The 26,882-nt window shown below is 41.8% G+C and overlaps 2 protein-coding genes across 2 annotated transcripts; one reads left to right on the top strand and one right to left on the bottom strand.

Moving 5' to 3' along the window:
* Window positions 1-1,073: 1,073 nt before the first annotated feature.
* atpaf1 (ATP synthase mitochondrial F1 complex assembly factor 1) lies at window positions 1,074-5,777 on the top strand. The gene is made up of 9 exons (XM_070832416.1): window positions 1,074-1,288; window positions 2,040-2,148; window positions 2,324-2,386; window positions 2,835-2,897; window positions 3,003-3,053; window positions 3,841-3,888; window positions 4,009-4,104; window positions 4,787-4,894; window positions 5,223-5,777. The coding sequence occupies exons 1-9, from the start codon at window positions 1,074-1,076 to the stop codon at window positions 5,403-5,405; spliced, it is 936 nt and encodes a 311-aa protein (XP_070688517.1). The 3' UTR covers window positions 5,406-5,777.
* A 4,827-nt stretch (window positions 5,778-10,604) lies between these two features.
* On the bottom strand, window positions 10,605-26,146 carry rhpn1 (rhophilin, Rho GTPase binding protein 1). The gene is made up of 16 exons (XM_070832677.1): window positions 26,083-26,146; window positions 25,247-25,336; window positions 22,460-22,575; window positions 16,768-16,896; window positions 16,001-16,076; window positions 15,673-15,750; window positions 15,349-15,473; window positions 14,446-14,612; window positions 13,865-14,052; window positions 13,616-13,772; window positions 12,965-13,090; window positions 12,203-12,397; window positions 12,039-12,115; window positions 11,799-11,945; window positions 11,120-11,272; window positions 10,605-10,814 (listed from the first exon to the last, which is right to left on the bottom strand). Exons 1-16 carry the CDS (start codon window positions 26,104-26,106, stop codon window positions 10,605-10,607), a joined length of 2,058 nt encoding a protein of 685 aa, XP_070688778.1. The 5' UTR covers window positions 26,107-26,146.
* Window positions 26,147-26,882: the final 736 nt, after the last annotated feature.

The raw sequence follows: 26,882 nt of genomic DNA on the forward strand, positions 1-26,882 counted from the left end.
TAAAAGGTGCACAAACCTCAGATGTAGACCTCCAGTCTGTGGTTACAACAGTGTAGAAATGTATTTTTACATTGTTTCTAGGGTCAGAAACACTGTGAGGTCACATCAGGTCCTGCTGATGGGGACATGCACCACAACCAGGCAAGAAACAACTGAAATAAACAGAATTAAACATTTATAAGTGCACATACATGGCTGCTGCTGTGTGTTTAATGTGAGACGTGCTCATCGTGGATCTACAGCATCCACGTTAGAATCTACGTTTGGATATTTGGACACAAAACTGCTGCTGTACATTTGTTTCTGTGCGACACATTCAGTGATACGCATGCACACGTGAACACACACATTAGCTGCCATCATCACCTGCTGGGGCCCAGATGTGCAGTGAACAGCCCCCAGCTGCTTTGTTTATTGATTAGTGATTTATAAAATGATTGACTGTGGAAGGTAAACACAGGAGCACTCAGACAGTCATCAGGGGAAACACACAGCCAGCACACACACACACAGGCATAAACATCAGTGTGGGTTTATCCACACAGAGGAACAGATGAACGCATCGGTAAGTGACTCTGGAGAGTCGGAGCAGGTTGTTTACTGTATTTATTTCTTCGTCGGTCTGAGCTGTGTGTGTGGATGTAGACAGCTGCAGGGATTCAGAGCTCAGACATCAGTGAGCACTCATAAAGCTCCTGAAGATGTCCTGGCAGCTCTTAATGAAGAGATGTAGTGACCTCCAGTGGTCTCAATGAGTCAGGACCACATTTAAACAGCAAGTCGTCAATTATTCGCTTTTATTTCATATATATACATATTGTTTTTTTAAAATGTTTAATTTTCATTTAAACGTTTAAAAAGTAATATGTTTATATTTTTTGCAGAATTTAATGACAAAAAGCAAACCATGAAAAAAAACATAAACTGTTATATATCTGATCAGTAGCTTGTTTTTTTTTGCCATTTATTGTGTTTTTTATATGAAAAAAACTATTAAAAGCTCATCTTTCCTTTTATTGTGGTAACGTTGCGGAACCAATGTATGAAAGTCGTTGCCGGCCGGAACCTTATAGATGTTGGACGGCAGCGATGGAAAGATGGCGGCGGCTTTGCTACAAATGTCATGTTTGTACCGGGGGATGTTAGCGGTCAGGGCCTCGGGCATCAGGCCGCTGATCCCCGGGCTGGTCCCGGCGCAGTTCCGGGCCTTCTCAGTGCGGAAGGATCCGGATCTGGAGGAGAACCCGTATTACAACAAGTACCAGGACAAGATCCAGAATCTGCGCAGGTCAGAGGGCTAATGTCAGCACGATGTCCGAATCTCCGTTAGAAAAATCCGCTATTTTACACATAATTCGCTTTTCAGCAAGTGAAAACACAATTTAGACCATCCCAAAAGATTTAATCTATATTCAGAGGAGCTAATGATACATTCGGTTTACATTTAAAGTACCAATCGGTTTACTTGCCTATAACATTTTAATATTAATATCTGATTGGGACACTCATTTCTCTGTAGTTAAGGTCACGTCTCACTAAATGTCTGGCGTTTGATTTCAACAGATGTTCTTTTGTGCATCAGATGTTTGCCGAATTTAACACAAGAGTTCACCTAAGATCTATTTATTTAAAGCTTTTATAAGTTATTGTAAATAACTGGACCCCCCCTGCACATTTCCACCTAATCAGTGATGTTAAGAAAAGTGCTGCTAGATTGATTGTCAATATAACTTTATAAATAGGCCTTTTCATCTTTCCTGAAGCGTTGGATTGTTTTCTGGATTAATTAAATCATTTCGGCTATAAAACAGTGAAAATGGACGTCACAGGTTCCTTTTGTTTGACCAAAACCAAAGATATTCAGTTCACATTGGTTCAAAACAGAGAACATCACAGGATCCCCACATTGAAGTTAATGAGGTGAAACACACCTGTTTTATCAGACTCTGCTACCTGCAGCAGGGCAGCACAGGTGTGAGAGTGGTGGAAGCTGCTCCCTTTGTTTGGTGTTTCACTGAAATCGTCTGACTTGTTTTCAGCTCCGAGCCGCAGGAGTACAAAGCCCGACTAGAGAAGCGTCATGAGGCCAAGAAGGAAGTGCTCGGACACTCCAAGCAGGCGGAGTTCGTCAGGCTCATGGAGCAGGAGGTAGAATATCAGCCAGGCGTGAATATACAGGACAGAAGACACGTTTACACACACGTCTGAACCTCTCAGCGGCTCCGTCCACTTCTGTGGTTAGAGAAGATGTCTCTCTCCCCTGAGCTCAGTGCTGTGAGTTTGATGATGATGTTGTTTTTTGTTTGTGTGTGAATCTTTGCAGTTGGAGAAAAAAGACAAACTGGCTGCCAGCGATGAAGCATCAGGAGGTTTCACAAAGAACAAGGTGAGACGGGTGGAGGAGCTTCACTTCACTTTAAGTTCAGTAATCTGCTGCTCCCTATTCCATTTTGTTTTCTAAAATCTATGATGAACATCCTTAAACTCAAAGTGCTCACAAATGATTTGACGATGATGTGAAACAGACATGAACACCTGGCAAACTTTGGTGTTTTTATCATGAATCATAAATGATTAATCGGATATTAAAATCATCACTGATTGAATTAATGACTAAAATAACAGTTAGTAGTCATCCTGTTAGTGGAAAAGTTCAGTCTAAACTGTTTCATGAGGGCAAAGATGGTTTTACAGCCCAGATGTTGGTCAAATATCCACAGTTTTTCCACCTGTTCTCCTCGTTGGTTTTACTGTGTGGAAGAATGAGTCAGGTGAGATGTTTTCAATGTGGTGATGATGAAGATGAAGGCAGACTGTGATGTTTTGCTCCTCAGACGCTGAGCTCCATCCTGAACCTGGAGATGATCCGGGACAAGACGGGTGAGGAAATTACAGAGGTGAGTCTGTGGGGGGGTGGGGGGGGCTTTAACCAGTCTTGTCGCATCGTTTCCTGTTGCAGCTGAAGCGCTTCAGTCCGTCTCACCTGTTCTGTTCTTCTTCAGCTCTGGATGCAATATTATTCCACCAAGGACACGATCAGCGCCGCCATCCCGGTGAGTTTAACGCTCCTCACTGATCTTATTATGTCTTTAATGTGTCTTTTTTTTAGATTTGCTGATTAAATTTACAAAATCTCCTCATTTCATGTAGTTTTATTGCAGAAGAACACTTTTATTTTGCTCTGGCAGACGCTACAGGAGCACCACCGCCAGAACAACAAGACTGATAAACAGCTTCTCTCCACAGGCCGTCAGGCTCTTAAATAAACACATATAAGCTGTGAACCACACTGTACTTTACCTCCGCAATCCATAAATACTTGAATATTTTTGCACATTATATTTGCACTATCCTTTTTAAATTATTCTTCTGTACATTGCCTTCTTTTTTTTTTATATTTATAATTCTTTTTTTATTTTATTCTCTTGTCTATGTGAAGGGAAATGAGCAAAGTAAGAATTTCATTGCTGAGTGTCACCACCGTGTTCTTACTGTGCACATGACAAATAAACATCTTGAATCTTAGTGTTTTTAACATGACATTGATTAGTGATTAGCTCTGGCTGCTAATCCAGATCCCCTGAAATATTCTCCTCTGTACCTTTTTGCTGAAGGTAAAGAGGAGGATAGTTATTTTTCCTGGTTAGAAATAAATCCCACCTCAGTGTTTAGTTTTTCTACAGTTTTCACTCCACTTTTTACCTTTTTACTTTCTTCTTGTACTGTTGAACATGTTTAGATGTGCGTCACACAGTCTGACACCAGCTGCACAGTAGTTTATAACGATAATGTTCACACTGGCTGATGATCTAATGATGACGATCTTCTCTTATATCGCAGACACAGATCTACGAGGTGATTTTCAGCAGATCCCAGTCCTGTCAGATGGTAAGATCCCAGCTGCTCACACCCAGACAGTCCAGATCGTCTCCTCTTCATTTGTCTAACTCCTCACCATGGTGACTCCCCCCTCTATCCCTCCCTCTCTGCGCTTTCCTCCCCCCTCAGTTCCTCTACGCTTTGCCTCAGCAGGAGGGTTATGAGTTTTTCTTGGGTCAGTGGTCCGGACACGAGCTCCACTTCACCTCCCTGATCAACGTCCAGGTAAACTCCACTTCACACGGTGCCTTCATGTACACCTGGGACATCTGAGCACTGTGTGGGCTTCTAACACCGCTGCTTTCATGTGCAAGTTCACTGACAGTGCAGGTTAATGTCATCATTTCAGTAGATAGATTTTAAGTTCACATTGTGTAGATCGTAGACTGTTAAACAAATCAACCAAAGATCCTCATCTGTGATGTAGTTTGAATGTGCATTAAATGATGAATTACAGCTTTGAACCGAACACTAATCATATACTTAGACAGTTATATTTATTAATTGCAGTGTAACTTGGTGGTAACCTTGGATTTAGGTGGCAAAATCTTGATTTGACATCAGTCTGACATTTCCAGGTTAAAGTAGACGTGTTTATTTTGTATTTTGAAGCCGTTTTAATGATGATTAACAGTTCAAACACATTTTTCTAAAGTCTTAAACTCTATTGAAAACAAAAACGGTCATTTACAAGTCTTGATGTTTCAAAATTGCACAAAAACTATATGATGTCTAAATGTCTGTTACTGCAGATCTACTGTTGCTAAAGTTTCTGATTTGCTCTTTGGCCTGAAATATTAAATATTCATCAGTAAATCAGCATAATATCTAATCTTATCATATCTTAAGCTCATGTTACCAGGAGGTGTTGATTGATTCAGTTTTCTCTCTCCCTGTTGGTGTCCAGATGCTGGGCGAGAACGCCCCCAGTCAGCTGATCCTCTACCACTACCCAGATCTTAAGGAGGAGAAGGGTGTCGTCCTCATGACGGCAGAGATGGACCCCAAGTTTATAGTAAGTCCTTCACCCTGTTTACCAGCGTTTTATTGGGCCTTACTGGTGTTAATGCACACGTGCTGCTGGCTCAGTCAGGAGTAGCTGGTTGTTGTACAGATGATCTTCTGTGGAACATGAGTTAGCGTGAATGTTTTCAGTGTCCTGTACTTGAACAAGTGCACATCCTGACATGTACATATACAGAATAAGGTCCTCGCTCAGAGAGAAGATCATCAGGGGACAGACAGACTGAACATAGCCCCCTCCAGTGTGTCAAACCAGACTCGTAGGTTCAAATAGTCAAATGTTGGCGATATGTTGAACCGTCTGTCCCTCCTCTTCCCAGACTGTGCACCAGGCTCAGTGCTTGGCCAATCAGGTGCAGCTGTTCTACGGCACGCAGAGGCTGGAGACGTATCGACTGGTGGAGACCTTCAACCACAGCCCTGCGGACTTCAAACACATGTCGGTGATAGCAGAGCTGGAGCAGAGCGGCTTGGGGACAGCGGTCGCCCCTCGAGGATCGTAGGAGGACCAGATGTGGACTGAAGCCGGACTCCCCGTCACTGTTGGTGTCCATTTAAAGTGGCGGAGAGATGTGTGCTCCTCCTGCTCGGCACTTTCCACCAGGATACACCTGCTCTTCATCCTGTATATAAAGTTTAAGTAAAACGATTCAAAGGAGCATCTGTAGCTCCTCGTGGACTCAGACTGGGGTCATCTCGTCACCTCTTTTCATTGTGCTCACACTTGTAACTGCAGGAGAATCACGTGGTTTGGATCAGTTGTATAAAAGAATAATGTCCAGATCCATATTACACTGGACCTGAAGGACCCTGTGAACCCAGTAGTTCTCCCCAAAAACCCACAAAACGTTTAATAAATCATCTTTGAAAGCCCAGATCTCTAACTCTGACTGCTTTTATGCTGAAGTATTCAGAATAAGTCTTCACGCCAGCAGACTTCTCTTCTTCTCGTGCTCAAAGAAACCTTCAGTGTTACACTGAAGTCTGAAGCAGAGACGGAGACGTGTGTCTTACAGCGTGTACATGTGTAATCAGCCCTGTGTAGTGAGCGGAGGACAGGTTAGACCTTTTAGAAACTGGGACAGGTGTCAATCCATCACTCAACTATGTGAAAGAACCAGACAGGCATTGTCTCTGGTGCACGCTGGTTATCTCTCAATCCCCATTCTTTTAAAGGATAATTCCAGTTTATTTATTTGCATAGTTTTGGCCGCCAGCGTTCTATTGTGTAATAATAACCCTCACTGTCTCACTGATGCCACCACTGGGGGGCGTCGGAGGTCTATATCTTCAAACCCATGAAGTGCATCAAGTGCAGAGAGGCGCCGATGAAAGAGAAGCAGCTCTCCACCTGAGCTGAAGGTACATTTAACCAGATTATGTTAGAAACAAGACACCAGAGGAGTTCTGAGACCTCCTGAAGTATCTTATTAGCTGTGGAGGTTTGTTTTTACATCTGCTTAACATTGTGAATTTGTCTCAGCATCGGAGGAGGAGGAGTTACTGTAAGTACATATTGGCAGTTCTTTGCTTGAGTATTTCTTCTTTAAGTGACTCTGTACTTCTCAAGGCAAATAATATACATTTTGCTCCACTACATCTGACTTTAATCCACTTCCTGTCCTGTGAAAAATGCTTATCTCCAAATTTTAAATCATAGTTTTACTGAAAAACTGAAAGATTTCTGTATGAGTTGAGGAAATTGTCCTCCTTATGCTAAATAAACTATTAAAACCACTTGGATTAGCCTCAAAATGCCTCACACAGCTGAAAACAGGCTCATGAAGTGTTCACCTTGCAGAGATGCTCACAAGACAGCAACACTGCAAATATATGATGATATTATAGACCATAATGCATTGCTGTAGATCAAAGGGGTGGTATGGTTTTTCTTGAAGATGAGCTTGTGTGTCACCCACAGTAGATGGAGGTCGGCCCGCTAAATTAAAAAAAAAAAAAAAAAAAGCCCAAACCTGCCCACTATATTTAGAACATCTTCACTGCTGTTCCTTGTATCAGACAACCTTTTTACACCCAGGTCACTCCCTCTTTGCTCTCTTCAAAGCTGCCAGACTCCATTGACAAAAATAGTGATTTTTACCTCCACAGGACAAAAGAGTTTCTGGTCTACTGCTGCGCTGCTCAACTATAGTTTGGATCCAAATGATCCCTTTAAAACACCAAAACCACTCAGTAACACCAGCAAACTGACCTCAAATACCCACAAGTAATATTACAACAGTAAGATTAATATATACACAGAAGTGGACCACTTTACTGCATAATGACTCCTGTTATTGTTGGTATTTTAAGTACATTTAGCTAATAATACTTAACATACTTTAACTTAAGTAAGTCTTGAATGCAGGACTTGTCCTTGTGGTGCAGTGTTTTCACAGTGTGCTATGTTTTTAATCCAAGGAAGAAACGGGACCACTTCACGTGTCTGATGATGATCTGAACCGTCCACAAGCTCCACTCAAAGGTAAGAGTGCATTTGAATACACGATAAAGATGATCAGAAAGAGTAAATGAGCCTGGATGTCTTTAAGGTTAATAACTCAGGGGATATGCAGGGACAAATAATTTTATCTGGCAGACTTTGTTGATGTTTTGTTGCCCCAGTGGACATAAATCAATTCTTACAGCTCTAATTCTGTCAGTTTGGTTACTTCGTCACCTGTAGTGTAGCTGATATAATGGAAACTCATGCAGATACAGTAATCTAATCATTAATATGTTCAAGCAAACAACCTCACAAAAAAACATTTAAAATACTGTTAAAAAAATTAAACTTATTTCAAATTGTGATTCAATGAAAAGATCGTTTTGATAGAGTTTAGAAAAATAGGTGGTCTAGTGTTCAGTGCTTTTATTGAAGGAATTATCTGCTGTTACATTTACAGGAAATACTAAAACATATTCTATATAATTGTGAGCTGGTTGTTAGTGAGAAGGTCGAGGAACCGGTCGTCACAACAGGTCAAAAACATTCAAACAAATGGAACCGACTCAGTTCATCATTCACTTTTATTGTATTTATACATGAAAAAAAATACTGTGCAAATCCCCAGACGCAGTCATTAAGGGATGGTCAGATATTCAGTCCAAAACAACAGACAGAAGGAAAATTGATTCCTTGACACATTTCTACTCACTCACACACACTCAGAGCTGAAGAGGGCATCAGGACCAGATCGGCTTCCTTTAAAATCAGAAGTTCATTTCCTGATGATGAGAATTTAAAAAAATCCTACTGATATGCCGTCTTAAATTGTCAACACTGGTTTTTGTAATGAAAACAGAAAAAAAAAACATCATCTAGAACAATTATGCTGCGATTACATGAAAACAAAACATGAAAAATCACTATGTTTGTCCCCTCTGGCTTTCCGTACTCATGATTAAGTATCACAATGGCACAAACATAGACTTAATAAAAGAAGGGACGTACTGTAGCTTCCAGCTCTGAAAAGTGAAATGCATTCTTTCTAAAGTCCAGCAGGCGGCAAAATTAAGTCTGATTGTGTGGAAGTCAATAAGAAAATGAGCCTCAGCAAACACTTTCCTTATGAGTTTATAGTGTAGATCACTAGTTTCAAGTTTCATTGTACCATTTAGAGTAAAATAGACGATAAAGCAGGCTGTGCTTTAGTTCTGTGTCACTTCTGGCTCCAAATTCAAGATGGCGGTTTTGAAAATGTCAAACTCAAAGTTACCAAACAGGAGAGGAAAAACAAACCGGGGGACGTCACCAAATACTTATGTGCACTTCTTATATACAGATAGAACAGAAACACACAGAATTAATATTTATCTGGACCAAACAACATTGTGCTACAATTCTAGTTGTATCAAAATCTTACAAAATGTTTTTAGACAATCTGAATTAAAAGAAAGCGTTTCTCCGCTAACATCCTCGCCTAGTGTTCCTAACATTGGCTGACTGTGACGTACGGCACAGTTTGCATTCTCAGACACTCTCTCAGCGTCACGTTTCATTTCAAACACACACACAACCTCTCAATGAGTGTTTCAGTCACAACTACATTATCAACAAGAGATTTGTCCTTTTGTCCTTGTGTATTCACAGTGCATTAAAAATACCAACACTACAAACCATTGGATCAGACCCTCCGAAGTGCTTATAATCATCTAAACATGACAAAACTAAACACACAAATGTTCCTCTGAGAACACTGATCTGAGGATGTGTGGAGTACGACGTAGAGTGTCAGTGGATGAAAGCTTGAGATGGTTTCTGGAGCACGTCGGCGGTTAACGAGCGACTCAGAGACCATTTAAGGATAATATAAGACACAAGTAGCATAGCAGCTAGCTGTAGAACAAGATATGTGCTTTGTAAAGGGGCTTTCAGTGGTGGTTTCACTCATTTTCCCATAAGATCGTGTCGTCACAGGCGTCAATAGTCACGGTGCTTTACAGGAAGCAGACATTAACACCAGGAAACAGAACGTCCAAAGAAAAGATGCAAATAAGCGTCTCAACATTCACATTACGAGCACAATTAAGACAAACCCCGGGGACACACTGCCTACCTGTGTATGTTAACAAGTTCGAGCAGCACAGCTTGGCTCAGCAAAAATAGACGGAGAAAATGAAAATGTCATGTTGACTTCACACCAGCAACATTATGCAGCTTTCACTACAGTTACAGTGGCTGAGCCCTGTGTCCTTTCTGTGGACAGGATCCCTTCATTTGTTAACAAGGCTTTTGTTTGATGTCCATTATCGCTGCAGCTCACGCACAGGTAAAGGTAAGCAGTGTGAACACTGGGTCCATTAACGGATACACTAGTTAGGAATGATTTTTTAACAACTGATGAGGAGCTGCGTTGGTGTGGGCGTGTTGCTACACGATATCTGTGAGAAGAACCAGGGAGTCCAGTTTTAAGACTTGTTAAGGTGTGTTCAGGCAGACAGTGAAGCAAATCTGTGGCCATCTGTGAAGTCTGTTCATTGTCCCCAGACGGTGCAGACATTAGCTGTTAGCTAACTACAAACAGGCGTGTGTTTGTGGAGCACAGAAGTCACTTTGGTTCATGCTCAGGCTGCCTCTGTTGAGTCACTGCGTAAACCCGTGACCTAACTGTGATGGAAGCAGAGGACGGAAAGGAGAGCAGCAAAACTCACCTGTTGGCTGCTTCAGTGCCCTCTGCTCTCTGCTCAAACCACTTCTGACACTTGTACAATAACACATCTAAAACAACAGGGTCAGCTCAGGTGAGCGTGCCTCAGTTTGCATCTGTTCACGGCCACTTGTGTCCCTCCATTCATTTTAAAATGCAGTCGCCCTGCATGTGAAGTTTACTTGCGTTGTGTGTGAACGCACCTTAAGAGGCAGTGCGGTACAGCACACTGCTCAGAGGCAGGATCGTTCAACTCTGGAAAATAATCATGGCAGCAATAGTAAGAGACTCACTCTTCCTTTTTTGCAAGATTAAAAAAAAAATTAGGCAAAGCAACATGTTACTTAACAGGTAATCTACCCGGCGTGTGTGCTACATTGGCCTGCGCTGCAGCAAAAAAGAGGAGGAGCAACATTTTTACTGGACTTAACTTGTGCTTTTCCGTCCTCCTGCTGATGTGTGTAGGTGCTGTACCACTGCTGGTCTGTCCAAATCGTACCATGTGCTGCTCCACTGCTGTGATTCCCTGAGTGGCTCCTCTGCAGTCCTGCCTCAGTACATGGCCTCGGTGTCCCGGATGCTTCCAAACGACAAACTGAAAGTGCTTCCTAGTCTTTTAGTAACGCCGCTGCCATCCCTCTTCTTCTTCCTGTTCCAGTTCAACAAGGAGGCGGAGCTCTGGCCCTTAGCTCCTCCCAGCAGACGCTGCCGAGTGTTTTCTTTATCGCTGCTGTGGGACAGCATGATGGCTCTCCTCTCCGCCTGCTGACATGTACAGGTAGGCAACGCATGCAATGAGCCAGCAGCAGCTACTGACGGCTCGAACACACACACACTGACATATACTTACGTTTATGTCCTGGAGACTAAACCTTTACCACTGACCCAAAATTCAGAGGTATAACTGGTCTTAAGTCTGGTTTGTGTCTCTGAAAGTGACTTCAATCATACGAGCAGAGCCCAAAATGATTTGTATTTGAACAAAAGTGGAAATAATTTTAACGATCCTGTAATTGTTCTTATTACAGCTCTATATTTTATATTAGTATCACTCACACTGAGCTTACCTGTGTATCGTGTGAGTGTAATGTGACCACACTGAGCTCCACTCCTGTGTCGCTACAGCTCTTTAACATGTGGACCACCTCGCCATGTTTGGCCCATTTACAGTCCTGTCCGTCCACTGCCACGATGTAGTCTCCCTCCCTTAGTCCCGCCTCCTGTACAACACACAAACATTAGGAAAAGAGTCGAAATCGAAAATGTTCTCAGATCTGTTTTAAATGCCAAAATACAATACTACATGCTAGTTGGTAGTAGACAACCAGTCTGTTCCCATGTCGTCACTGATCTTAGTTTCTGTATAGATGTCTCCCTGATCACCTCTAGTGGTCAGAAATTAACTATTGTAGCTTTAACACAAAGTGATTGAGGCTCATCGTTTCCAGATTTTACTGAAAATACATATATTCTAATTAAATTAAACGCCCAGAGGCAGATTTTAGATTGTTTTCTAGCTGGGGCTGATGAAAAATTACCAGCAATAGAAGGAGAAGAGAAACGTCGGCACAGACACCCGATTTAAAGACGTTGGTATTACTGCGAAACAGAGAGATTTAAGTGGCTGTTTGGTGGGTCGTGAATCTGAATCTAACTTTTGTAATGTCCACAAACCATGTCCTAGTTTTACAGAGTGTGGAAGACATGAGCACTGCTGCACATAAAGGCCAGTGGGGTTTGTCTTACCGCTGCACAGCCTCCAGGCACCACTCCAGCCACCAGGACGGGGGAGTCTCCTCTGAGCGTGAGACCCAGCCCACCTTCTCTCCTCTGCAGGCAGATCACTCGTGTCGGGCCCCAGCGAGCTCGTGCACAAAACACAGACAGAGGCCCCTGCGGCACAGGGAAGAGTGAGCGTCATCTGTTTTTACTGTCGGGCAGAGAATTCCCCTAAATGTCAGACAATTTCTGTGATGAAAGTCTTACCAGTTTTTGGAAGATATCAGTGACTTGGACTGTCGTGAAGTTGGGGGGAGTGATGTCTGGCTTCTGATGGGTTTGAGCTGTCAACAGAACAGAGTAGCTCGGATTTATAATGGCGCCTTTGAAGAAACCCAAGGACATGATTGTGATAAGACTCGAATCCTTACACTGTATCTCTGGAGCCTCTGCGGTTTCATCAAAGTCGTCCTCTCTGTCCAGCTCAGAGTATTTGTCCAAAGAGCGTTTGTGTGTGAGGGAGAGCACGTCCTGCAGGATGTCCATCTTCCTCAGGATCTTGCACAGACTGTGGACACGCATTGCCTCCTCATGTCTGATCACTGCACGCCGCAGGTGAGCTTTACCTGCACACGGACATTATTCCAAAAAATGAGTGAATACAACTTTTACCCACAATAGCACATTTGGCAGATTAAATAACAAAATCTAAAAGAAATGTTAGAAATGATTAAAATTGCAGCCGATACGAGGTTTTACAATCCGTGGTTATTGGTAGAATGTGGCTCCAATACTGGTGATAAAGGTTTAATTCTCTTTTTAAATAGACTTCTTATTAATGCAGCGTCTTTGATGCTGTTCTCAACTTAAACTACTGACCCTGAGGGCAAAAAAACCTCAGATCCTGCGACTTATTTCACTTACACTTACATCACATTTGTTTGTTTTTGGTATTTATTACTTTTACTTAGATGTTCAGCTCAGTCGAGTCTCTTGGGGAGGAAAAAGCTGATTATGAAAGGCAAAGATTGCTAATTTCTTACAGTGTTGAATTTCTTAAACTATTGCTATGTTTTAATCTAAACCTCTATATATTACTTTCATAGAAATGTAACTGCCACTTAAAGCAGCTGTCTGGTGTCTCCTCTGCTGAACACTGAATATGAACGTAGTCCTTGTGTACGTGAACTCACCGAGCTTTCTTCTTTTTTCAGGGTCTCGTAAAACCTGGCTGAGTGGCGGCCCTGCAGGAACGTTGATGTAGAACTGAAGGAAAGCCTTTTCTGCTTCCTCGTCACCCTCCTCCTTCTCTGCAGACACTACAGAATAAGATGACAAGTTAACGTGTGTAGATACAGTACACAGAAGAGTATTGTTTTGGGTAAGGATAATCAAAGTGTTGATATATTGGCTGAACCTGCTTTTGAGCAGCTTTCTCTTTATTATAACTGTAATTTTTCATTAAAAGTATTTAACAATCCTAACCAATAAGTTCTTATTTCAATTTCTCTTTTCTAAGAGGCTGCATGTCAGCCAGAGGGGCAGGATTTCAGTTTACCTGGACAGTTAATAGTTTTATTATTAGAGTACCTTCAGTCAGTCTGCATCATATTATCTGTACAATGTTTCCATCCCTCATTATTTAAAGCTAATGTCATTTGTTTATCAGCTTGCTGCCTCTTCTGCACAGTCTTTGTGCTCTACATGTACAGTATATAGTGTAAGTGTGTGTGTTCTTGTATACAGTGTGTGTGTGGGGTTAGTTACACTGCAGAGGATACAATAGTGTGAACATTTCCTAAAAACATTGAACCAAATATTCTGACTGGTTTGGTGTGACTTACATGTGTGGTCACAGAGTGCAACGGCAGCGTAGTAGTGTGAGAGGGCGCGGAAGTGTTCAGATTTGACCTGAACCATGGACGCCCAAGAAAATGGCACATAGTCCTTCATCAGAGGCTGCGTCATGGTCTGCTGCACTAACAAGTACACGTCTGACACCTACGGGACACACACATTAACAAAAGGAGAGTGTGAGGATCACAGGGTGTCAACAGCAAAGACGTGGTGCAACCAGAAGCGTGTTAACTCACCCGTGCAGCTTCTTGCGCCAGGCGGAGTTGGGAAGTGAAGTGTGTGTCCTGTGTGGTGAGGGTGACACGCTCAAACACACACTCCTGCACCTGGGCAACCATCAGCCGCACCAGCATGCAGAGCGACGGACTACTCATGTCCAGACTGGGAGCGTTGGAGAAATTCTCCTTAAGGTAATTAAATGCACCTGAGGAGGAACACAAGGAGTTGGACATTAACACAAGTATGCAAAACAATTTGTTCTGAAACAATAAGTTCATTAATTAGTCAGTCGATTGACAGAAAATTAACAAATGTAGATTTGTAGAACACTGACCAGTCCCACCCTCTCATTTAAGGATTTGCTGCTTTTCTCTGTGTTGTATAATTGTAAATTGAATATCTTTAGGTTTTTTACATTGATTAGAATGAATAGTCAACTGCAGAAAATAATGGATAGATTAAACAATGATGAACAATAACTAGATAAATGTCAGGGCAATTATTAAGTTAATGTGGGTGTAAACTGAACTTATATATATTTTAGCAGACAGAATGTCCAACCATAAAAGAAGTCCCACAGAATGTGCTGTTTCACTACCTGCAGCTCTCTGAAAGGCATCTATAGCTTTGTCTATGCCGGCCGTTGCAGATCGGTCCTGCCGTGCTCCGATCTGTGTGTACAGAGCACCGATGTTGAACAACACACTTCCTTTCTCAAAGGCCAACGTCCGCTGACACGACGGGACACCCGTCAGGGAGTCGTACCTGAGGGACAGACGAGGAGGAGGCAAATGCCTTAACGAGTGTTTACACCCATACAAAACAGTTTTGTACTCAGATCCACACATATGGTCCCCACATTTTAGCACCAGGACTCTAAATACAGAGACATGGCTGTAGTTTTTAGGGAAAAATAGTGAAATACTCTTTACTGTGTTAGTATAGTACTGATGATTAGGGATGCACCAAATCTGATACCAGTATCGGATATGGAGTCCGATACTAGAGTGGTTGATTAACATATTTTAGCAGGTTGGGGGCTGTACGGAAAGTAGGGATGTACATTTCAAGCAAAAGAAGGCTGACCCCAGGAGGACAGGAGAGAGAGTCGGGATAAGAGCTAAGCTAACGTAGCTTTTACCTAGCTAGTAAAAACCAAGGAAAATATACTTTTTAAAACAAGACAACAGTCGTACAAACTTCCAATTTCCAAGCAGCATGGTATTGTTATGGTGTTGGTATACTGTAGTGGTATCATTAAGTAATCACATCCATGCTTTGTATCGGCAAGTGCCCAAATGTAAGTACTTGTACTTGGTCTGAAAAGTGTTTCATCTGCTGTACAGGCCTGGCAGAGGATGGATGATATTCCATCTCACGTAATGATGTGCAGCCCAAAAAGTGCTTCATAAAAAGCACAGCTGAGTGAATGAGTAATTAAACAGAGAGACAAAGCTCCACAACCTCCAGGCTTTTACATTAAAACATGCTCATGTCCTACCAGTGGAAGTGCACGCCCAGGTTCCTGTGTAGAGGAAAGAAGCGCTGGTCCAGGTAGTACAGCTGGTTGTAGTACTCCATCAGGAGCTCCAGGCCGGCCTGGTTTCGACTGGGTGTCCGCATGGCCTGGCCCAAACAACACATGTAAAAATATAACGACAACCTCAAAGAGACTGCAAGTTTCTGACATGTACGTTTCATGGATTTCAAGATATTTTTACTAAATCTGTTTGGTTTTTTTTCAACCCCTTTAATGAAAAACAGATTTAATACCTAAGCAGATCAGGGTTTGTTTTGTATGACGTTCTATGAGTGCATTTATTACCTGTCTGAGCTCCATAAGCTCTTTGATCTCCTTGTCGTAGAGAGAGCTGTCCTCTCCATAATGCTCACAGATGAAGTCCTGTGGGGGGAAACAGACGGATGTATTCTCTAATATTTAAACTAACTGCAGAGGACTTGACGTGTCTGTAGGAAAGAAACTGAAACGTTTGGCCCATAAATATTACTTAAATGTCTGTCAAAGAAATGTAAAAACATTTTTGGATGTGATTTGATATTCAACACGATGAAGACCTGTTTTTTCCTCTCAAAGACAAAGGAATTTGATAAATGAAGGTGCTGAAACATGAGCAGATGGATGCCATCTTCACCTGGACAGAAACTGTGAAGTCCACCTCTTTGGTTTCTTTTAACCCGAGCGGGATCATGGGAACGTTGACAGCCTCACTGTGAAAATAAATAAGAACAGTATGTCTGTGTGTGATGTTTCACAGGTTATAAAACACATGTCAATAAAACCTGTAAATACTCTGCTCAAGCCCAGTGTGCTCACTATTCAGTGCTTCATCCAGCTAATAAGCAAAGCTAAAGCCACGTATTAACCCTGATGGCCCGACATCCCCGGGGGTCACACCCTCCAATTCACAATCAGTGTGAACACACACACACACACACACACACCACACACCACCAGTCATTAATGACACACTAATCAGGGGCTTTATCCTTTCCATGACCCTACGATGCTGGGGGAAAATCTCCTGCACACACACACTTGTACTTCTAAACTTGTGGGGTTCTTCATCAACATAACTCCCAAACATAAATCTAACCTAAACTAAGTCTTAAACCCAAAAACAGCCTTCTGAGGACCTGAAAAAATCGATAAAATGTCCTCCCTCTCTAAAAAAAAGGTCTAAAGTATGAATTGATCCTCAAAAACACAGAAGTAAAAGAGCACACACACACACACACACACAAAATGTGAATAGAAAAATTTAATCGTGGCTTGTTTTCTCCAATTATAATTCTCATTAGACTAATGAGACTGACCTCGAATTCATAGAGCAAATAACTGGGCCATGGTGTGTGTGTGTGTGTGTGTGTGTGTGTGTGTGTGTGTGTGAGAGCTGTCTACCTGTCTGTCTGGTAGACCTCCATGTTGCTGTTGAGTTCCTCCAGCTCCTCTTTGAGCAGCTGCAAGTTTGAGTTGACAAAGCTGAGCTCCAGAGCCACCGTCTCCTTCACCTTGTTGTTGCTTGTTGCCCTGCAGAAATTAACACACACACACACACACACACACACACACAGAAAAGGAGTTATTTTGACTTTACTTCATACCAACATACAAACAACTTCAAAAGACAAATCTGAGCAGGAGATGGTTCAGTCACAGACACTCCATCGCCTTAACTACATCATTTCCATCATTTAAATTTCCTTAAATTCGGTGTCATAACAGCTCTTTGCAAAACCTGAAGATTTTTATTTTAAACATTTTTATCAGAGGATAATATAATAAATTAATTAGTAGTTGCAGCTCTAAAGTGTAATACATTTTATATGGGGCAATTATTTCTACATTTCGTGATTATTTCAGTAACTGATGTATCAATAAAACCTTTTTTCATGCTTTAAGGTAGGACTGAATTCTTCATCAATTATCTTCTCAATTAATTGATTAGTTGCTTGTCAGAAAATGATGATAAATGCTGATCAGTGGTTCCCAAAACCCAAGAAAGCATCTTGTTTTGTCCACAGATATTCAGTTTACTGTCACAGAGGAGTTCAGAAACCAGAAACTTTAGTTACTCAAACTGATTCATCAATCATCAAGATAGTTGGTGATTAATCCAATAGATGACAACTAATCGACAGATAGTTGCAGCTGTGCCTGTAAGAGCACTGTAACGCTCTTCGTCTTTATCTGTTTGACACCTGATGCTCATGTCCCCGTCACTTGAGAATGAAAAACTCAAAGAAGCCGACATCTCTATTTGGGGCATGTGGCTTAACGCACCCATGCAAAGATAGCATTTAGCCTCCGATGTTAGCGCTGGGCTGTAGGACACCGGTCTCCACACTTCAGGGGCCGCTGTGCCGCTCTGTGTCCTTGGAAGGTGTAAATCTGTGTTCACAGATTTGTAAGCGCAGCAGCATAAACGCACTCAGCAGTGGACTTTTCTTAAACAAAAAGCCTGTGTTTAATTTATGCAACTATCTCATCCACCCTCTGTTCATTCAACTCAAGACTCTCCACTTCTCCTCCAGCCACACAGGGGGGGGGTCTCAGTGCTGAGGAAAGCCAGCTCACACTGACGTGGGGGTCTGAGGTCAGCAAGACAAGACAATGTTCCTGGAAATGTGAGGCATCACTGGGTTTCCATGGGAACGGATAATATACACTGGAAATGCCAATGATAATGCAATCATTAAATTTCACTGGCTCAATTGTACGATAAGACAGACTAGCATGTGTCTGAAACACAACCAGGGCATGGACAAGGCCAAAGTAAATTCATAAACACATGAGAAACACTGATAGATGGCTCTCCTCATGTCAGAGCCTCTCAGGTTCATCTGATAAAGAGAAAGATTAAACTCCTTGGTGCTGGATGAATCATCAGATGTATCACCATCACCATCATCTTCAGGTTGGGGAGGACAGATATGCAAACTGTCCAAGTGATCTGGCAAGGTGTGGTTGATTCTGTGGTCATAGATACAAAATACACTTTAACTATAAATAAACACTCTTTGCATCAGACCTTAAAAGTTACTTGTGTCTCCACTGACATGAAGGTGAGTAGAATAGAATAGAACAGAATAGGCTCGATTCTCTTCCACTCAGCCACAGTAAACATCACTGATGTTAAATCACTGACAACATCAATAACTCTGGTTTATTCTCAGGTGCCGTTAGGTCACTGCTTATTCCTGCACAGTTTTCTGTTCAGCTTCAGTCCTTGCCAACTAGTTTTTCCTCTCTTCCTCTCGTATTTTTCCATTTGTCAGGATGTTTTTCTACGCTGATCAAGATGGATGCTCGCTTAGCCTCACAAGAAACTGGCAGCCAAAGCAAGACATGTCCACAAACACACCACTACATGTAGGCTTTTTTTGGTGTTTTTTAAGGAAAAAATGGACACTTCTAAATGATAAAGGTTAAATATTTGATGGAATAAAGGCTAGATGTGAGTAAAGTAGATAAAATTAGACATGACCAATTGTACAGACCTTTTGTGAGAAAGTTGACGATGTTCCATAAACAGTATTTTAGACTGTTTGGCAATAAACTTTTGCTTTTGTTTGCTTGTGTCATGACAATCAGTGACCTGTGCAGAAGCTGAAAATTGTGATTCTGTAACACATGACCAAACTTGGCTCAAACACCGCAGCTGAAGCTCACCTTTGAGTTCCCGTAAATAATGTTAATCTGTCCAGTTAGACCACTTTACCTTCACTTCTCTCTTCATCCGTCTCTCCCTCCCTCTGTCTCACACACACACACACACACACACACCTATATGTACAGCAGGATCAAGCCAAGGGCAATCTGATTAGTCAGCTTTAAATGGGCTGCCAAATATCCCCTTCACACACACCCATTTGCACGCACACCGAACTGCAGCATTCGAGGTAAAAAGAAACAACTCCTCCTCGAGTGCACTGAATGGAAGACTGATGAATATCAGAGCAGCTGCAGCAAGTTTTTCAGTAACTTGTGATATTGTGAATTTAGTGAACTAACTGAAATAAAAGATCAACTTAAGCTAGTTAACAGCTGAACTCCCACAGAGAAACACACACACACACACACAGCAGCATACAACATGACGTCTTCATCAGCCAATCACAAACCCTGATGAGTTACAACCCCTCTTTCATCTGTAATTAGCATCTTAATCCCCCTCCCTGCCTCCCCCCTCCACACACACACACACAAGCTCCCCCGTTACCTCCCACCCACCAGCACTCATACCGTGACCCACTTCCACGACAGTTTCAGAGTGAGAGACGTGAAAATGAAAGAGACATGCTGTGTGTGAGCGTGTGGACTATTCCAGTTGACCGGAAAGGTTGAGGACAGACAGAAAAGAAAGAGAAAAAAAAAAAAAAAGGCCTGACGGTGCCAGACAAATAAGTGGGGGATGAGCTACCCGGGCTCTGTCGGGAATCTCTGCATGGGAACAGGACAGGAGGTGGACACAAAGCCGGCTGATTACAGGCCGGCCGGCTGTGTGGGGGTCCTCTTTGTCTCTGTGACCCGTCGTCCCAACAGAAAGGGCAGGAGCACTTGTTTGATTTCCCCTAAACTGAGTCATCACCTTTTAGGATAAGAGCCTGGATCCAGTCAAAGAAAATCACTACCTGTCAAAGACTTAGTGCAGCCTGCCCATTAGTGCCGATACATTAATCAGTCGACAGAAAAATAATGTTATTTCATTATTTCACAAAAAATGCCAAACATTCTCTGATGGTTCTTCTGATTCTGGAGGAATTTCTGCTTTTCTTTGTTTTATTTTGGGCTGCAACTATTATTGTTATTTGATTATATTGTCAATTAATCACTTGGTAAGAAATACCCTAACCAGTTTCCTAAAACCCCAGGATTATGTCGTCAGATCACTTGTTTGTCTGACCAATAATCCAAACCCAAAGATGTTAATTTTACTATAGAATACGACAAAGTGGCAAATTATTGCACCCAAACTAAATGGAAAAAAGCATCCTCGCGCTCAAATCAGTGCAAGAGTCTTTTTAATGTCAACCTTCTTCAGGTTTGAAGAAGATCTCTGACCGAAACCTTGTGCATTAAAAAGATTTAAGTGTGCAGATGCTTTTTTCATTCAGTTTGATATTTTTAGCTCCAGGTTAATTAATGCAGTTAAAAAAAGATGGAAAAAAAGATACATGTTTGGATGATTTTGTTGAAAAATGATGACAAATTGATCATCAAAAGGTTGTCATGGACTTGTTAACTGAGTATCTTTGGATTTTGGATCACTAGTCAGACAAAAGGCCGTCACCTCGGACTGGAAATGTCTGAGGGGTGTTTTTCATGTTTCCTTTGAATCTACAGACTTTGGTCAATGTCTACTGAGCGCACCAAACATCGTAAAGGACTCCTACAAACAGATCTGAAGATACAGATCAATCTACGCATTTTAAACTGTACAATATCTTTTATTTATTTCAATCTGTGCGATACACACTGTCTTGGTGCATTAACTGTTATTTATATACACATCTTATCACATCGTTTAAGGCGGTGCTTGTGAATTTCATTGTGTATATGTATATATCTGTAAAGTGCTTATTAAAGGCAAAGGAGTCTTGAAAGTAACTGAAAGACTAAACTACTTTAAGTAGTGACCCACCTGCTATCTATCCCTGAACAAGATCTTTGTGAAACTTTATTAGCTGCAGCCAAACAAGTCCTGGGATACAGTGAGGGGTGCCCTTGGTTGTCTTTTAATTAAAGTCACTGTTGTTTACTGTGTTGATCTTATTAGATTGTGACATGGCACTAATAAGAAGGAGGAAAGTGGCTCCTTGCTTTAATTAAGTGGCTCCTCCTCCTTCTACTCCCTTTATGAGTAACAGAGCAGCAGCGAGAGTTTTGCAGACTGGGCTGTTGTAAATGTGAAAGTGTAGACCAGACCTATGCACATCGCTCTCTACTCATCTCCCTCTAGGTGGATGACAAACATGCAGTGCTGGAGAAAGAGTTAAGGAGAAAGAAAGAGGGGGAAAGCAAAGGCACAGGGAGACGGAGAGAAGCTGGAGGGGATAAAGATGACGTTAATGTTCTCGGAGAGAATACTTTGATGTTCTGCCACAGTTTCTTTTTTCATTTCCCTCATTTCTTCACCAATAAAACTCTTGTGTGCTGCGCCAATGACAGCTAGCTGCTTTAAAAAACACAAAGCCAGCACAGCTCAGCTCAGCTGGGTGATTAGTCTTTCTGCTCTTTCATCCTGAAAAATATGTCGTGTTCAAGTATTGGTTTGCTTGAGAACAAAAATATATCAATAGGAGAAAAGGAAGAGGAGACACAAACAAGCCGAACACAGTAAATACACAGAACGTGGCTAAAGGAGCTGACTGACACATGAATGTGTGTGTTCACACAAACAGAGCCATAAAACTGGGTGGTGCTGGTGTGTGTGTGTGTGTGTGTGTGTGTGTTTTGGAGGGGAGTGACCTCTGACCTTTTCCCATCACAGGCCACCACCACAAATGTGACAGAGCCAACAAGCTAACAAAGAGCAGCTGACACGCCGGAGGAGATCCCAGTGGTATTTATCAGTACATCTTAAGAGAGGAAAAGCTGACTGAGGAGTTTGTTCTTTCAAATCAAGTCCACCATACCATGTTATCTAGTTTGGAACAACAGATAAAGCAGCTTAACACCTCAGAAAACACACACCTTTAGAAGTTTTGACCCTCGCATTGAAATCCATTCACAGGTAGAAGCTGCACACACACACACAAACAACAACACCAGCAAACTAACCCATCAAGGCAGCAGGAAGCCAGCAACTCCTGCTTTCTGTGAGGTTAAATTACTGTTTTTGTCAATGGAGTCTGGCAGCTTGGAGAAGAACGATTTAACTCTCACAGCTCTACCTTTGTAGGGATTCTTTCTTTAATGTTGTCAGACACTTAAGTCATCAAAGTGCGTCCATTAAAAGTTATTTTTACCACTGACAGACTCAGATTGTTATGAGTTGCCCCATAGGATCCACTGCAGTATGAAACACTGAAGTTACCCTTTAAGTAGCACATAATCATCAGGATCAGTATAGAGAGAAACAGCTCCTCACCTGAACAGATTCTCTGCTCCGGCTCTCATGCGCATCTCCTTGTTGATCTGCTGGTTGATGCGAGCTCGTCGGTGCTGCAGTTTACTGCGCTGAGTTTGGGCGAAAGGATCACATCCCTGCAGAGATGAGAAAGAGTTGATGAACGGTGAAAAGTGCTGAAGAAGTCAGAGTTGATTAGGAGACAGTCAGTGATATCATCTTTTTGAAGTGACTTATTTAGATAAAATACAATATGTGACAAACTATGGCCCACGTGCATTTTCAGTTCCATTTTACAATGTCAAAGAGAACTGATGTTAGAAAAATTCTCATCTACACAAACAAAAGATAGAGACAGTTAGAGAGCGCAGCAGCAATAACTAAGGTAAGATCAATTATTTGAGCGACAGCAGCAATTAGAGAGGAAAGTGTGACTCTCTGACTGTGGCCATTTTGGAAATTACTTGGTCTAATCTAGCTATTAAATACAAGACAGCGCTCATTTTTCCAGCGAAATTTCCAAAGAAAAGACAATATTGTGCTAAATTTGTGCAAATAACATTAATAATACTAGCATTAATGAGCTTAAGGAAGAGATTTATTTAATCTCCCATACTGCTGAGGTAGGACATCCAAAAAGAAGAATCTTCACCACGTGAAGGTTTAATAAAACCTGCTGCTCATCATCTTACTCGGTGATGTGGTTTTGCTGACAAACATACGGTTCAAACAGCACGGTTCAGGCAACTTTTTTGCCTGAAGTTGGGCCTTCCTGATAGATTCCAACCTTCAACTTTATCAGTAAACTATAGCATTTCACTGGCAGAGCTTATCGGCACAGCACAGTCTGGACAGAAAGCTGCCCGAGAGGCTTAATTCAGGGCAAAAAGTCCACAATGGACAGGACAGCCTGCCAGAGATGATGGGTGTGTCACTGAGCGTGTCAGAGATGTGGGGAAACTGAGAACCCAGGAGAGGATGCTAAACATGGTAATAACCTGACATGGTACAGCAGGGGGGGGGGGGCGACATGCTTAGTAGAAAAAGGTAATATGTCAGTGCTGTGCATCTATCGGAGGATTTAAAGGCCTCTTAAATCTCGCTTCAACAGGCATTTTGCCAACAACAGCAGTCCAGCAGCTGATTGTTAAATGGCTGCTCGCTAAAAACAGCAATCTGTCATACAATGCACCACTGTTTAACACTTAATGTACAGAATCATGACCGATGGAGCAGCTGTACTGTAAACATGCCGCACACTCCCTCTGCTTCTCCTTGTGGCTCCTTTCCATCTCCTTCTCTGCTCCTCTCGAATAACTTTCTCATTTTCTCACACTCTTTTCTCCCTTTATCTTCCCCCGTTGCCTCTCACCCAGTTAAGGTGTTTGTTTAGCATGCGCACGTCAAGTAATCCTCAGAGTGCCTGTGTGGATTAGACTGCTGGCCGAGCTCCCACCTCTGCTCTACCATCAGGGGGCAGGAGGATGGAGGCTGCTCGACATCTGTGCAGATAAGTCTAAAAACCTTTCGATGTGCAGGTGACTTCCTCTGAGCACATGTCGTGAAATACTCTTGAGAAACTTTGAAAGTGACAGTAGCTGAATTTTCCCCATTCATATAGCCTGATGTACTGTATAGTATACTATATAAGATATGATAATAGTGTGCAAATACAGGTGCAAAGCAGGTTTCACATTTCAAACACACCCACAATAGGTAATTTAAGGGTCAGTTCACAGAAATAACCAAATACATTTTCCTCCCTTACTCCTAGTGGTATCAGAAAGTACATGAGTAAAAAAAGTTGTACATAAAACAACATATACAGCGTGCTTACATTTGTATTTGCCAATGATAGATGTTAGAAACTGCATTAATAAACTGCAAAAATATAGTAATAGTAATATAAGTTTGGAGATCTCTTCCTCTGCCGTTTCTGCTGCCACCCTTACCCTCGTAAGAATATTTACAGTGTTAATAATCAATCATTTGACCTTCAAACTTCACTGACAACATTTTTCATTGGGACTAATTTCTGCTGATGAAACAGTCACAGTGAGGTCTGTGGATTATTCAGGGGAACCAAGCAATTATTTCGTGAGGAACACTTTGCTGTTATGTTTTGCAAATGTTACTTCAAACTGAGAGTATTGAGATGGTGGCAGAGGTCTGAGATCTCAACATTCAGGAAGATAAAACTGATTATAGCAGCATAATGAAGATACACATTCCTGGTCAGACTATACAGCTATTTCATTTTTAAAAAACATATTGTTTATATATTTTGCATGTTTGTATTTCATATGTCTGATTCTTGATGCAGTACATTCTTCTTATTTTCTGTTACTATGATTATTGTTTTGCAATTTCATGTATGTGTAAAATCACGTGGCAATAAAAACTATTCTTATTCTGATAAGTAATGTAAAGGTAAAGTGTTTTTAAGACCATGATACTTCCATTATACCTGTTGCTCATGAAGGTTGATGAAACCAACCAAATACTTTCAGCTAAAATCCTGAGAGTGAGGCTCTCACAGCTCATATTTGTTAACACAGACATTATCTTTCAGGGTGGAGGGTTCTCGGCTCAAAGCTACACCCAAGAAGCCTCACGTGGGAAGATTTCTTTCCAGTTTATTTGATTTAATTTCTATAGAGATAACAAAAACGGGATGCCCTGCAATCTACAGTTACCTTACTCCTGATTTCAAGGGGCCACCCAGGACCTATGGGGGATCCCAGACCCCTTTCTTAAGTTTAGCACACCCCCCTAGTGTGTGTTTGTGTATACATGTAGGTGTCTCACCTTCCGGATGCTCCCACTGTGGCTGCCCTCTGTGGGTAACGTTAAGGGCATGTCATCGTCCGAGGCACCGTCTGACAGGGACATCTCAAACTCTCTGTGGAAAGTAATGTCAGTATGTTTTTCTTTTTTAATTAAAAAGCAGTAGTGGAAGAAGTACTCAGACTCTTTACTGAAGCAAAACTAAGAATAGCACGGTGGAAAAGTCTCTGTTAACAAGTAAAAGTCCTTGATTCAGAACTCTGCTTGAGTTACAGTAGTATTTAAAGCAGAGGTATCAAAATGAAAGTGTTCATTATGCAAAATGGCTCCTTTCAGAGCCTCGAAAGTCCCAAAAGATGATATATATATTGTTATATTTATCATGCACACTTACACAAGATAATAACCTGTGCACAAGAGTTAGTATTGTGTGCACATGATAGAAAATGGTGGGTCAATCACAAATTTATCATTCTTATAGGTGTGATGACCTCCTGTAAATAAATAAATTGCTGTTAGCACATCTGTAACAATGTTAACTCACAGTAAGTAGCAGTTAAATAAATGTTCTGGAGTAAAAGGGACAATACACCCCTCTGAAAAGCAGTTAAGTACAAGTATAAAGTAACAGTACATCAAAAAACTGTACTTGAGTAAAAGTACTCAGTTACTTTCCACCACATAGTAATAGTGTCACTACTTGGACACACTTGTCAAACATCACCCTGTAGTTTAAACACAGCTCTCGGCTTCAACACACGGATGAATAAAAGGCTTTAACGACAACATTAAACTAAAAACACAGGTAAGTTTAAGCTAGCTAACGTTTCCAACTTCACCAGTCGCTGTTTCACCACTTGCCTTATCGCAGGTTCCTCCATCGCGAAGCAGCGGCTAAGTCGGCCGAAAACTCCCTACATTTCTCCCAACTTTGTGTGATTTAAAAAGTAAACACAAATCTCCAAGACGGGCAGCCGACGGCAGATTAAAACAAACAACTTTTTGCTCCTCAAAACACGCCAGCGTCTGCTCCTCACATCGTGCTGGCGCCTCCTCCGCTCGCCTTTTTTCCTCGCTGCTAGGCAGCTGCAGGGGCTTATTCACGGAGAGGGCGGGCCGAGAGCGCCGGAGCCAGCCAATCAGCGTGCAGTCTGCGAGAGCGACAGCGGGTGTGACAAATCAGAGAGAGGATTAGCACCCGAACGACAGGCCGATCTGGCCAATGAGAGGCCGAGAGAGGCGTCACCCCTAGCTCCGCGGGCCGTTGCCAGGGCGACGCCAGGGCTGTGGCTAGAGTGTGGGCTCCACCTCCACACAGCACTGAAAACATGAATATAAATCAGTGCATGAATGATTATAACTTCATTTTTATTTATAAAACGCTGCCTGCAGACAGAAAGCAGAGAGTATATCATATTTTGGCTCATGTATTTATTGCTTGGTGGAAGTACTGTACTGTACTTTATTTTAAGTATTTTTGTCACACATGTAAATATATTTATCACACATGTAAATATATTTATATTTAGCAATAGCAGTTTATATTTATATGTTTTATATTCTATTCTATCCTCTCCTTTTTCACTCTTTGGCATTCGGTGTGGATGGCAAAGCAAGATTTTCATTGTACAGGGAAACTTGTTTCTACACTGTATAC

This window comes from Pempheris klunzingeri, chromosome 6 (genome assembly GCF_042242105.1).
Source record: "Pempheris klunzingeri isolate RE-2024b chromosome 6, fPemKlu1.hap1, whole genome shotgun sequence".
Lineage (NCBI taxonomy): Eukaryota > Metazoa > Chordata > Actinopteri > Acropomatiformes > Pempheridae > Pempheris > Pempheris klunzingeri.